The sequence below is a fragment of the Pavona decussata genome, unplaced genomic scaffold, assembly GCF_977016875.1.
Source record: "Pavona decussata unplaced genomic scaffold, jaPavDecu1.1 SCAFFOLD_602, whole genome shotgun sequence".
Taxonomy (NCBI): Eukaryota; Metazoa; Cnidaria; class Anthozoa; order Scleractinia; family Agariciidae; genus Pavona; species Pavona decussata.
Genome location: NW_028145860.1, coordinates 1148289 through 1162449, shown reverse-complemented (window position 1 = coordinate 1162449; position 14161 = coordinate 1148289). Strand labels below are relative to the sequence as shown.

The 14161-nt window shown below is 39.3% G+C and overlaps 2 protein-coding genes across 4 annotated transcripts; both read left to right on the top strand.

Moving 5' to 3' along the window:
* The first annotated feature begins 33 nt into the window (after positions 1-33).
* Positions 34-8268, top strand: LOC146449259 (uncharacterized). 3 transcript variants are annotated; one of them, XM_085101482.1, is made up of 4 exons: positions 34-312; positions 1022-1723; positions 5125-6104; positions 6675-8268. In XM_085101482.1, the coding sequence occupies exons 1-4, from the start codon at positions 159-161 to the stop codon at positions 7500-7502; spliced, it is 2664 nt and encodes an 887-aa protein (XP_084957608.1). In that variant the 5' UTR covers positions 34-158; the 3' UTR covers positions 7503-8268. The 3 variants fall into 3 exon arrangements, with proteins under 3 accessions (XP_084957608.1, XP_084957607.1, XP_084957606.1); XM_085101481.1 differs by having other exon boundaries at positions 36-312; positions 5128-6029; positions 6105-8268; XM_085101480.1 differs by having other exon boundaries at positions 37-312; positions 5125-6029; positions 6105-8268.
* Positions 8269-8382: 114 nt separating this feature from the next.
* LOC146449258 (TLC domain-containing protein 5-like) lies at positions 8383-14077 on the top strand. Its single transcript, XM_085101523.1, has 2 exons — positions 8383-8737; positions 11986-14077. Exon 2 carries the CDS (start codon positions 12001-12003, stop codon positions 12697-12699), a length of 699 nt encoding a protein of 232 aa, XP_084957649.1. The 5' UTR covers positions 8383-8737; positions 11986-12000; the 3' UTR covers positions 12700-14077.
* Positions 14078-14161: the final 84 nt, after the last annotated feature.

The following is a 14161-nucleotide window of genomic DNA, read 5'->3' as shown; positions in this document are numbered from 1 at the left end:
TCGTAATTACTCCCGCAATTAAGTTGATCAGCGGTTAATATTGTTGTCGTCATAGAGACGACAATCGCCATTAGCGCAATTAGATTTGGCGCAACTGCATTTCTGCCTTTTGATCGTATGTTTCCTCGATTTGCTTCGTTTAACGGAAGAACATAAAGATGGCAGTGCAATACGCTCCCATGAAACTACGAGTTCCGCCCGGTTTTCAGAACTTATTGGAAGGTTTGGCGAGGGAGGTTTTACGCGAACAGCCTGAGGACATCATCCATTTCGCTGCACAATATTTCAAAAACCAGCTTCTAATCCGGGAAGGTATGCTTTTGCTTTTAGCAATTTCAATGTTTACATTTCTATTAAACAGTCAGTGTAATGATGAAGCTTGCTAATGAAAGGAAAGCTAAAGGTAGTCTTAAACGGAAAGGATCCGTTTTCCAGATCGGTTCTAATTGCAATTTGCCTAAGGGAGAAACATGTTACTGTCTGCAACGATGTGGGCTTATGAAATTTTTATGACATTATGATTTTGCGGAAAAACAGCCTCGATAGTTTATTCTATTCCATGCCTCCGTAATTACGTTGAGAGAATCAATATAATCACGAAATATATTTAATAAACATATGTTTTTGACGAAATGGTTGAAATATTTTTGGTGACCCATGAGACGAAAATCCAAAATTCAATTTACTTTTCATAAAATGTAAACAACCCACAGGAAAGAAGGATAAATTGTTTGCACAGTAAAAAGGAAGGTAAAAAGTTGTAAACATATTGATATTCAAATGATATTTCTGCATCAATTATATTGTTGGAAATTGTTGTTTTCTCAGTCTGTTTTGATAAGGTAGCCTAGCCGTAATTGAAATTTAAAAATGTTCTTGCTTAGCTGATTTGAAATTACTTACCTGAGATCATTCCCTGAACTGTATGTCATGCTCTTAGTTGAATAATTACATAAGGGAGTGAAAATTAATTTTCGCATTTGTGTTTAATTAAAACTGTCAATCAATCATGCAATTGTAGAAACCGGAAAAGATGATGCAAAAAAGGGTGATCAAATGGAAAAGCTGCAGAAAGGAGAGGAGGTGGACATTGATTTGGGAGATCCTGAAGTACAAGCAGCTGCAACAAAAATACAAGCAAGCTTCAGGGGTCACAAAGCTCGGGAAGATGCGAAGAAGCAAAAGGATGAGGAAGCTGCAGCTGTCAAGATTCAGGCCGGCTTCCGGGGTCACAAGGCTAGAGAGAAAGTCAAAGATATTAAAATTTCACGGAGCCAAGAAGCAGTGTCTGAAAATGTTGAAGCTGCAGAAGCTGACATGTTAGACAAAGATTCAGATGTGAAGGCTGAGGAGGCGGTGCCTGAAGAGGCAGGAGCTGCTGAGGAATCTGAAAAGCAGGAGGCTGCCCCAGATGTACAGCCTGATGATGCTGTAGAACCAGAGGTGGAAGCTGAGCCTAAGGAACCTGAAGTGGCTGAAGGCACTGATGTACCTGAGCCTGCAGCTGAAGATCTAGACCAAGGCAGCCAAGAGGCGGAGAAGGAGGCAGTGGATGTAGCCGATGAGGGTGAAGCAAGAGATGGCCAAGTTAAAGAGGTTGCAGAAGAAGAGGCAGCTGGAGAAAGTGAGGATGCGGCTGGCAAAGGTGCAGAAGCTGCTGAAGAAGTGGGAGATGGTGTTGACGATGCACAACCTGATGGGGCTGAAGGGGGGGCGGTAGAAGGTGAGACAGAGGAAATAGATCTTGATTTGAATGATCCAGACTTGAATAATGCTGCAATTAAAATTCAAGCCAGTTTCAGGGGTCACAAGGCAAGGGAAGAGGTAAAAGATATTAAGAGTTCGGAGTCTTTACCTCAGGCAGACAATGAGGTTGCGACAGAGGAGAAAGTTGATGATGACCAAGTGGATGTTTCTGAAGGTGGTGAAGATAAGGGTAATAATGTTGAGGAATCAGCTGCTGAAGCTGGTGATGCAGAGCCTTCAGTAGCTGAAGAAGCTGAAGATTCCAAACCATCAGAAGATTAAGTTAAAACTATTTTGCTAGTTGCATTATTAAGTTATATTTAAACATTACCGTAACTTACAACTTTAAGTTATAATTTTGTCAGCTTAGAGCAGGTACTACACCAAAGCAAAATATCTTTAATTTTTGGGCACATTTAATTGAGACAGATTCTGGACGTTTGGAATAATAGTATATGTAAAAAGATTGCACTCATTTTTTTCCAAACAGTTCTTACTGTTGAAAGTAGAACTTTAACACCTAAAAACTTTCAGTTGGTGTTTTGTTCAATATAATATCATTAATATTTTGACTGTTTAGCAGTGTATGCTCTTCTATTTAAAATCGTACTTAAGCTGACTACATTTTGCTTAATACAAAGTGTGGTTCTTGTGTGGCTTTTATGTCAGTGACAATAATTCTTGTCGATAAAATATAACAGCCCAAGGTTTTTTAAGAAACAAATGTAAATAATAGTACCAGTATACATTTTTTGTTTTGGTTTGTACTGTTAAGTTCATTGAAATATATATTTAATTAATTTGCAGTATAAGTTTATTAAATATTAATTTTGTGTATAGCAGAAGGGTTTTATATTATCTTGTTTTAAAAAAAGAAACCTATCTCCTTTCAGCCAATGCTAAAGTTGGCTTGTAAAATCTAAGCGAATTTGTTTGTTCATTTGATTTACATTTAGCAGGCAAAAAAAAAAACAGTAAAAGTCTCTATCATGTTTAACTTTACTATGCATGATGCGTTCCCATTCAACTGACTGTAACTGGGGTGAAGAGTGAAAAATGCAAGACTTACTAACATACAACTTGGACTAGCTATGTCCCAAATGCTCATGGGCAGGAAAAATTCACTCATGAAAGTGGGAGTTGAACATCATTTACTAAATGAGTGTAACTTGACTGATTCAAAGTAGCTGGTGTTTGAGACAAAGTTGTCATACTTTTTAATGATATCCAAGAACAAGGCTATAGACAGTACACCACTAAGCAATTTACAAATACATGTAGCTTAGAGTTGCATGGTAATCTCAAAATTATATATTTAAGAAAGCTTACTAGGTCTTCAAATCTGAGGAATTGACACTTCAAGACTTGGCTAGAATTTTAATGAGATGAGATTCAAAACTTTATTTTTCATTAATTTTTTGAGTGGTTACTTTACCTTAAGTACAAGATAAAGCTTTTAACAGGATGCATTACTTCTGGTAGATCACTGTACACCCCAAGGCTTAGTGTTAAGTGCATGCATGTTTGTGATTATTGTGAATCTTATGACCAACACATCTTGTAAATAAATTACAATTATTTCATCAATTGCTATCATGCATGCATATTGTAGCATCAAGGCTGTATAAATATTTCAAAATGTTACACACTTAGCATGTTTTGTACATGTATATTCATCACAGAATGCTACTGGTGGAAAATACATGTAGTCACATACAGAAACATTACTGAAAAGAACGTTCTAAATATTTTATGTCAATGTATTCAAAGAAGTCTGTTTTCATTGTTTAGATTTTTGTTTGGTGTTTTAAATAAATTTAATTAATTGTCATTAAAGGCTGTGGGTGATTACTTAGATTTCTTGTTGTATTTTCAAGATTATTACGGTGGCATCCTTTAGAGAACGTAGATTATTAATTTTTGGTATGTGTGAAATAATTAACACTGTTTTGTAATATAATCATTTCTAAGTTGTTTTTCTGGAATGAACAGATGCTTTAAGCTGACTGCTAGGTGATGGAACTCAATCCAAATTCACTGCCATGAAATAGCCTAAAATAAAGAGGGTTTCATTCATTCCCTTGAATCAACGAAACCCTCTTTGATTACTAAAGCTGTGAGATCAAAAAACCTTTATGAGATTGTGGCAAAACACTTACTAATAAAGCACATCCGTAGGACAAAAACGTTTTTCAGCTGCCTCTTCATTAGGAAGTAGAATAGTAAATATGTGGTTTGCGTAGATGCCAAGATCCTTGCACAAAAATATGAGTATACAAATTTAATGCCATGGAGAATTTTTAGGTTAAGATGTTAACAAACATTTAATTTAGAACTTCACTAAAAATACTTTCAGGGTTAAGCTTGTTTTTGATCATTTATATCCTTGGAAGTTATTGTTTGAGATGTGAAACGTAAGCCACTTTTTTAACATTTGTCTTTTTAAAGACGACAACAAATTTGGTGTACATGGAGCCTGAGAATCTGAGATTAAACATACTTTGAGATTTTGAGAGTGAACAAATTTGTGGGGACAAATTATCTTTGATAGAGCATTATACCCACACAATTCATATTTTGGTCAGCACTTGGTGAGAGATAAGATAAAATGCTTTGGATTGTACTGGATATTGTAAACTTGTAAATAGTCACAGACAGTTAAATTAGAGATAATTAGGTGGTAATTGCACTTAGTGGGAAAGGAAGCATTTTGCCTTGTGAAAACTGTTAAAGACTCAGTTGCTTAATTAATGGCCAAATATACAAGTAAGGTGGGACTTATAGCAATGGACCCCCCCTATCAGTTTCAAGTAAGACTTTTAAAACTCATTATCATGTATCAAGTGTGTTGTTGTTTGTACAATGTAACTGCATATGGCAAATTAAAGATCTGCTAGCTTAGCATAAATGATATCTAAATTCACAACTGGTTTATCACTGATGGCTTTTGTCACAAATTTTCACAGGTGTTTAGGCCATGTTTTTGCCCTCCTCATGCCTATGAAATTGAGAATTCCCGTTATTAGGATTCACCTCATAAGGTGCAAAGTAGACAGAAGTAATGTGAAGTGAAATGAAATGAATGGCTTGGTCATGTTATTGGGACAGACAAGTTTGAGCTTATCTCTTCTTCGTCTTCATCCCTTTCTTACCAGCTCTTGCAATGTTGTTAGTGCAAAATATTTCCTCCTAGTTTCTGCTGCCTACTCTCCCATCTTCCAACCCTTTCTTTCCGTTTCCCACCGCTCTTTTCATTATTTCATCTTTAAATTTTTATATCTCATACTTCTCAGGTTAATCCGTTTTAAGTTGGAACATAAAAACCTTACCTGGACCTTTAGATTTGCGCTACTAACAATATAAAGTGCTGTATTTCAGAAGTTCTTGTTGATGAGGTCAAAACTGAGGCTGTTGAAGCCACAACCAAGGATGTTTCATCTGTACCTTCCAGTGCAGTTGTTGTAGAGGAGCTCCTTCCTAAAGCAGCTACAGCCGCCAGTGATACGTCACCAGACGAGACCAAACCTGCAGGTGAACAGGACAAGGAGGCTCGGGAAGAACTTCAGGGAGAGGGAGAAGAATCTATTCAAGAGACAACTGAGGTAGCTGCACCGAATGATCTAGTGCAAGAGGATAGTGTCACTCAAGGGGAGGATGCTGTTATGCAAGAGGTCATTGGCCAGAAGGAAATGGTGCCAGTAGAGAGTGACATCAAAGAGGAAGTCGGTAGTGGCCAAAACGTGGAAGAGGACCCTGCTGCAGTAGTTGAAGGAGTAGCTGTTGTTCCAAAGGATGTGGTCGAGGAGAACAATGACCAAGAAGGGGCTGAAAAAGTTGCCCAGGAAGAGGGGATTACCAAGGAAGATGAAGCACAAGGAGTTGCTAAGGAAGAGGGTGTTACCCAAGAAGATGCAGCACAAGATGTGGTTAAGGAAGAGGGTACCACCCAGGAAGATGCAGCAAAAGAAGTGCCTAAGGAAGAGGGTGTTACCCAAGAAGATGCAGCACAAGAAGTGGCTAAGGAAGAAGGTATTACCCAGGAAGATGCAGCACAGGAAGTGGCTAAGGAAGAGGGTACCACCCAGGAAGAGGCAGCAAAAGAGGTGCCTAAGGAAGACGGTGTTACCCAGGAAGATGCAGCACAAGAAGTACCTAACGAAGAGGGTGTTACACAAAAAGATGCAGCACAAGAACTGGCTACGGAAGAGGGTACCACCCAGGAAGATGCAGCAAAAGAGGTGCCTAAGGAAGAGGGTGTTACCCAGGAAGATGCTAAGGAAGAGGTTGTTCCCCAGGAAGATGCAGCACAAGAAGTTGCTGAGGAAGAGGGTACCACCCAGGAAGATGCAGCAAAAGAGGTGCCTAAGAAAGAGGGTGTTACCCAGGAAGATGCTAAGGAAGAGGTTGTTCCCCAGGAAGATGCAGCACAAGAAGTTGCTAAGGAAAAGGGTACCACCCAGAAAGATGCAGCAAAAGAGGTGCCTAAGGAAGAGGGTGTTACCCAGGAAGATGCAGCAGAAGAAGCTGCTAAGGAAGAGGGTATTACCCAGGAAGATACAGCACAAGGCGTGGCTAAGGGAGAGGGTGTTATCCAGGAGGATGCAGCACAAGAAGTTGCTAAGAAAGAGGGTGTTACCCAGGAGGATGCAGCACAAGAAGTGGCTAAGGAAGAGGGTGTTACCCAGGAAGATGCAGCACAAGAAGTTGCTAAGGAAGAGGGTGTTACCCAGGAAGATGCAGCAAAAGAAGTGGCTAAGGAGGAGGGTGTAATCAAGGAAGATGCAGTACAAGAAGTTGTTAAGGAGGAGGCTGTTACCCAGGAAGATGCGGCACTAGAATTTGCTAAGGAGGAGGGTGTTACCCAGGAAGATGCAGCACGAGGAGATGCTAAGGAAGAGGGTACCACCCAGGAGAAGGTAGCCAAAGAGGGAGGTGCGGGCCAAGAAACTGCATCTCAAGGTGAATCACAAGGTGATAGCCAAGAGGTGGCTCCCCAAGGAGGTATAATCCGGGACGAAGTTACTAAAGAGGAGAGTGCTGCCTCAAAGGAACAAGCCGAGGATGAGGGTGCTGCAAAGGATGAACAAATCAAAACTGATTCTCAAGGTGAGCCCACTCAGGAAGAAACTAGTACTCAGGAGTTAACGGAAGTAGACAGTGCTGGTAAAGGAGTAGGCAAGGAAGGTAGTGGTTCTCAGGAGGTAGTTGCTGAGACAGACAGTAGTGTTCAGGAGGAGATAGCTGCACAACAGGAAGTAGTAGCTGAAGCAGTGAGTGGTACTCGGGAGGTAGCTGAAACAGAAAGTGCTACACAGGAGGCATTAGCTGAGGCAGATGGTGCTGCTCAGGACGTAGCTGTGGGAGATATTAGTGCCCAGGATGTGGAAGCTAAAGAAGACAGTGCTGATGAGAAGCAAGTTGCCGAAGGAGGAAGTGATGCTCAGGAGGTAACTGCAGCAGACAGTGATGCTCAGAACGCTGCTGCTGAAACAGATAGTGCTGTTCAAGAGGTTGCTGCGGAAGAGGAAAAAGCTAAAGGAAACGGTACAGAACAAGAGGTATCACCGGACGAAAGTGTCAAAGAGAGCACAGCACATCTTGGGGCTGACAAGGAGAATGGCAGTGCACAAGAGGGAGAGGCCAAAGATGATGGTACTGTGAAGAACTCGCAGGCTGTAATGGTGGATGGAAAAGCTGCAGAAACGGAAGAGATGCAATCAGTGGAGGGAAACAGTGGGAAAACTGATGAGAGCTAAGTGGGCATCCCACATGTCCAGATTCTGTGAACTAATATCACTGTGGAAAAAAGCTAAATCAGGACACGTGCATACTGTCTACAAGGAAAACCCGTCATTTAGTTTTAGACTAGCTAAACTAGACAGTGCTGGGGTTTCTTAACAGTTTGTAGACAGCAAAATCTTGACCCTCCCAGTGCATACAAATAGGCGTGATGAAGATTAATCCCTTGATAGCTTCAAATTCTACCACTGCCATACTTTTTTAATGACACCACATACAGGAGAGCCCTTTGTGTTACAGTTAAAGGCTGGGAAAAATGGTATTCCTCGTTGCTGACAGAAAAAAGGGTTTGTTTTGGTGGAAAATAGAGTGAAATTAAAGAAGATGGTCTTGGGGAAATAAACTGATATGAAACCAACCTTACACAATGTTTGTTTCTTTTTCTTTTTCTTTCTGTCTGTCTTTCCTTCTTTCGTACTTTGTTGATTGATTGAATGACGGTATGATTGTCCAGGTTTGTTGTCTGACTGTGAACATTTTTAATGATAGATGACAATTTTTCTTAACGATAGTATCAAGTAAGCTTTTTCGATCCTGCTTCCCATCCCTCATTTTTGCTCGATCACGCCTTCCTTTTAGAGTTGGCCCGTCCTCACTGTAGCCTCCCTTGCAGAAGCTCTTTTCGTTCGTCACGCAATCTTTCCTCTCTTTGGGAACGAAAGATTGCGTGAGGAGACAAAAGAGCTTCTGCGACGATTCGCGTCTCCTTCCATAAATATCAAAGGAAATAAATTAGAAAAGCAACTGTTTTGCAGTCTACGCGAGTTGCGTATCCCGACCGCTCCCTTTCCTCGGTACTCTCTCGGATCCAGCCTACCATTTGTAATCGTGGCAAATCTTTAAACTACCCCCTTCATGGTAGATCCTAAGCCCAAGTGCAGCCATCATCTTACTGAACTAATAGATCAGCCGAATAAATTGCCAGTTGAGTGCCGCTCGCTTAGCCTCGATCTCTCACAGTACAGACGCTCTTTTGGCTCGTCAGGCAAGGAAAGATTGCGTGACGATCTACCGCTCGCTTTTCCTATCTGACCAATCTTATTTCCGGTATAATCACTTCCTGTCTATCACGTGATCATATCTGGAGCAATTTTTGATTTTAACAACAGTGCACGATGCAGGTAGAAAGAAAAAGCAGCTGAAAATGCGGGAAATTTGATTTTCCAGACTCACAACCAGCACATTTAACAAGGTAGGGTCTTATTCTTTCTTTGTAAGGTAAATCAAATTGTTTTTCCGGCTCAGATTCTTGGGAAATTATCTTTGATTATCGGCTTTCGCGCGCTGACCGGTTTGATAAAGACCTGTATTCAAAACTTTCAACTTTTAAATTTGAAAGCAACTTGATGGAATGTGTACGTTTGGTTTCCCGTGTATGATTTTGAATACTCAGGTTTTTTAGTTCTGAATCCCCGGGCAGTTATTAATTTGCGATGGAACGTATAAGCGTATATCACTATATGTACGTAACGACCGATTAGTCCTGTGCTATTTGCAACGTTTGACGACTCAAGTTTTCGTCGTATGTCTTATAACCAAAAATTCGACCGTAATCGCGATCGGACAGGAAAAAAATTGGTTGATTCCAAGGTGGGATTTGTCATCTTCAAGTATAAACCACGAGCACGGTCCTAAGTGATGCCCCACCTTGTGTTAGGGGTGTGGTACTTTGCACATATTTCCAAAAATAACTGTCTTACAGTGGTCATTTGCCTCAGAAGGTATTTATATGATTCTATAACGTACCTGTTTGACTGTCATTTCGGTAAAAGATGAAAAATTCCTACTGCTTTTATGTTAAATGAAACATATCTTTGAACTGCGGATGAAAGATCAAATGGAAGAAAGATCCTTGCAGTTGCTATGCAATTTAAGGTGGCCGAATACAGTTTTTTAGTGTACAGGTGTTAGAAGACGTTATTTGGAAACTATGTACTTCTGGACGCCCAAAATTGGTACGGTGTAAGACTAACTAAGAGAGAATGGATTTTTGTACGTCTTGTCGAGCTAAGTACCGTTACCATGGCAATGCAGCGAACTATAAAACATCCATATATTGTAGGTTTCCTTTATTTTTAGAAAATGTACTCATTAGATTTTTTCCATTTTTTGTATCCAGATAAACTCACAAAACACTGACACAGTTGCACTATTTTCATGTAATTTTAACAGACAGATCTCCTGTAAATATTGATTTTGCATTTTAATGTTTTGTGAAGATACCCTCTGTTAGATTTAGGTTTCTCTTTGTAGGCGAGTTACGCTTTTAGGGAACTATTTTCATGCCAAATTTTACGAAATTCTAATGAGCGGTTCCTTAGAAAACAGTTCATTTCCACGAAAACAACCAGTCGCAATGTTTTGGTCAAATGCGCATGCGTGGCTTTAATTGGGTTTCATGGCAAAGTTGAAAAGCATACAAAAGGTCTCAGTGAATGACTTTTTTGCTCGGAAAGAAAAGAAAAAGAGTCCAGAAACAAGAAACTTAGTTATTTAGGATCAAAACTTACCTTTATTATCCATTTCATGTGAAATTGAGGGATCACTTTATCGACCGCCGTATTTACGTACCACAACCCTAGCGCGAGCTTAATAGCATCACTAACAGAATCTGTAAAGCGCGCGCAAACTGTGTTCGGCCACCTTAAGCAGTTTTAAAAATAAAGCCTAAAAAAAATCCAGGCTTGATAGTTGGAGTCCCAGTTAGCTTGATAGCTCAGTTGGTAGAGCACTGCACCGGCATCGTAGAGGTCATGGGTTTGAATCCCGTTCAAGCCTGAATTTTTTTTCAGGCTTTCTTTTTGCTACTACTTAAAGGGGAAGTATCATGAGGTTTTTTGATATCTTTTGTTAAAAATGATGAAATAAGACCTTCAATCAGCTGCCAAGTAATTCTAGAATGATGAGAGGAAAGAAATCAACTCAATTCTTGAAAGGACCAACTCGTGATCTGTTCTAGCGCATTTTGGAAACAAAAATGCGAGAACTTGAAAAACATTAGCCTAATATTTTTCAAGTTTCAATCCATACCGGCCTACTCTGTGTCTGGCTAGAGGCACTAATCAACAGTTTTATTGCACTGGGGTGATAATTTAAAACAAACTTGACAATTATTTTGTTGTTTCTGCTGGCAGACAAACATTTTTGGGGTTTTGAAATGACAGCAAATTTGCGTGATACTTCCCCTTTAAGTTGCGTAGCAACTGCGAGGATCTTTCTTCTATTTGATCTTTCATCCGCAGTTCAAATATGTGTTTCATATATTTACATTTATTTATTCATCCTTCACGGGTATATTACGAACTCACAATATGACCAGCTCCCAGTTGGCTTGATAGCTCAGTTGGTAGAGCACTGCACCGGCATCGCAGAGGTCATGGGTTTGAATCCCGTTCAAGCCTGAATTTTTTTCAGGCTTTTTTTTTCGCAACTGCTTAAGTTGTGTAGCAACTGCGAGGATCTTTCTTCCATTTGATGCTTTTATGCTAATAGCATAATTCCAAAAGTAATAATGACCAATAATTATCCCCTCCCAAAAATTCCATGCATCTGACTTATTTTGAAAATGTCTGATGAAAATATCTGATAACAACAATTTATTTGTTTTGCCTTACACCCTTTACATTACCTGGGCTAATAATTAGCCTCTCTAGCATAAAAACAGCCAGTTGATTCACTGTAATTATTACAGTGGATCAAATGGCTGTTTTTATCCTAGAGATGCATAATTTATCCATTTGGACGAACTTGGGCAAACATTTTTTGTTCGTCTGGTTATTCGTCTCTAGTATAAAGACGGGCACAAGACAGATAATTTATGTGTCTGGATGAACTATCTTCCATTGTGCATCAATGTACGATAGTTTGTCCAGACGCATAAACCAATAAGCAGGCTGTCCTGTTAGAATGTTTTCATGGAAACAATGATTGAGGTGCTAATAGGGACCTTCAGGCTTGAGTACAAAGGAGAAGATTGCGGACAAGTTTGACTTTTCAAATCTAGTGTGCATGCTTTTGATAATCACTTGTTTTGTTGATGGTCAAATGCTCAACATGACAGGGTTTGGTTCTGTTGGCATCAACCCCCCCCCCCCCCCCCCAACCCACCACCCCATGTAGAGTTAAATGTAATTTAAATGACCAGATGTGCCTGTGAGGTGAATGCTCCAGGAATAGACTGTTATATTATTTAAATCATTTTCATAGCCATACAAGTTTCATTCTGGAACAAAATCATTAAAATGTTTGTCTCACATGAATCCAGCATCACCCAGCATTAGCTTTGTGCAGAATTGCTGTCGTCTTGATCATAGTGCTTTACTGTCATCCCGATCCGGTTTTGTTAAATGGCTCATGTGATTACAGACCCAGACAGACCCACAGGCCTTCACTCACTCCTGGTTACTGTTACTTATTGTAAAATTATTGTCTTTACCTCAGGTCTAGTCTATCACCATGAGCTTCACAGCCCTTTTGCTGCCTTGTGTATCAATGTTCTTTATCTGGACCAGCTTATACTTTCTCCTTTGCATCATCAGTCCTCATAGGAGCTATCAATGGAACTGTCGACTGGTCACCATATTTCATGCGTCACTCACGACTGTATTATCCTGTTGGTGTGCATTCATCACCGGACCCTGGCCACTGGCTTTCATGGGTGAAGCAAATACTGCATTTCAATCATTCATTGCAGCCTTTACTCTAGGCTATTTCATATTTGATTTTCTATGGTGCTTGTATATGGGAACAGAAGGATTGGATATGCTGTTACACCATACGATATCAGTTACTGGTATAGCATTCATCTATTTTGATGGATACTCGGGTCCAGAACTTGTTGCAACAATTTTTGGAACGGAGATCTCCAATCCATTTTTACAATTGAGATGGTTTATGCGGGAAACAGCAAAGTATGAAACATTTTTTGCAAAAGTGAATGATATCATATTCATGACACTTTTCATAGTTTGGCGTCTGGGACCAGGGTCTTTGTTGTGGTATCGGACAGTGCTTGTGTCATCTAAACCTAAACTTTTCGTGAAGATTGGGGGAACAGGTTTGTATTTGATTAGTTGGGTATGGGTAGTTTTTATCATTCGATTTGCAAGAAAAAGGTTCTTTGGAAAAAGAAGAGTGAGTAAAAAATTGTCTTAACACAAGGCTGTCGCCTAAGGAAAGTTCGAGCCCACAAGGCCAAAAGCCAAGAATAGGAGCTCAAAAAGTAAAGTGCTAGATCAGCTGCTGTAAAAAATTTAAGCACCCGTAACATTTTCTTGGGCGCCGCAGGCTGCTGGGCTCCTTTTAGGGAGCAGCCTTGTAACAACATCCTTGAAGACCCAGGGGTAGATAGTGTTGGTGAGTTAAAAGCCTTTTTTAGAGATAATAAAGCTTCAATTTGGAAAAAAGCGCCATACATTGCTTTGTATTTTGCTGCTTTTTAGAATAATAGTTGCTTAGTTATCTCTAAAAATTGCATGGTTACCCCCAATTTTCTTTTTGGATTTCAATAGCTGCTACCAAGATCTGCTTTTCCTGCATAGTGACAAACCGTGCAAAAATACTTCGCTATTAGTAGGCACCGTCCTTAAGCAGCATTTTCTGTAACAAATTTAGCTTAATACACCATTTCTGTTATATATTAAAATTCTAGCTTGGCTACAAGGCTTGGGAATGAAAACAACAGAAATTACATTGAGGTTCAGAGATGAATAATTAATTTCGTTTGTTTTATTCCCCCAAGCCTCGTAGCCAAGCTAGAATTTTAATAGCGTGGCTACAAACCAAACATACTCAAAGTTGGGCTTGTGTTTGATTTTACAAAGCTGTCCAGTAATTTAACCAAACTCAAGTATTTGATTGAGTTTGCTTTGCATTTTCATTTTACCAAACATTTCGTCATTAAAAATGTCACAAACAAGATTTGGGGCTGGATTAATGATATAAATACCTCCCTTCTTTGAGCAGTCACAAACTGATGACACTATATTTTTAAATTATTTCAGACTTAGGATTTTTTGCTTTTCAAGAATATAGTTAGAACATTATTTAACAACTGTAATAACTTTGGTCAAGTAACTGCTGTATATACTTATAATAATTCAAACCAAAGAGAATGGTTTAAATTATGTGGCAAATTTGGAATATGAAATTTGACCTCTTATATTAAACAGAATAATTATTATTGTTTTTGACAATCAGAAAAAAATTCTGTCAATTAAGTTTAGGTTAATGTGTAAAAAATTTAATGTTGTTGGATTGCACTCATTTTCATTAATTAGAAATATGGAACTTTGTAAACTAGTAATTTCACCCTTAAAAATTGTGATTAATTTACACAAAAATTAATTATTTTGTTATGCGATAAAATAAGAAAAATAAAGTGACTGCACCACACAGAAAAGTGTGTAGGAAGGTCTTAACAACATTTCAAAGGAATCTGAGTTTGGCCTTGGACAAAATTAATGGTGGTTCAAGTCAATGCAAGCTTTAGAATGCCAACTTGCATGCACAGACTACCATTGGATGCAAGTTGTTTGTAAGTTGGCAAAAAGCCATTCATTGCAGCCTTGCACATGAGGCTGTGGAGAGGAAATAATACTAAGAGCAACTCCCCTTA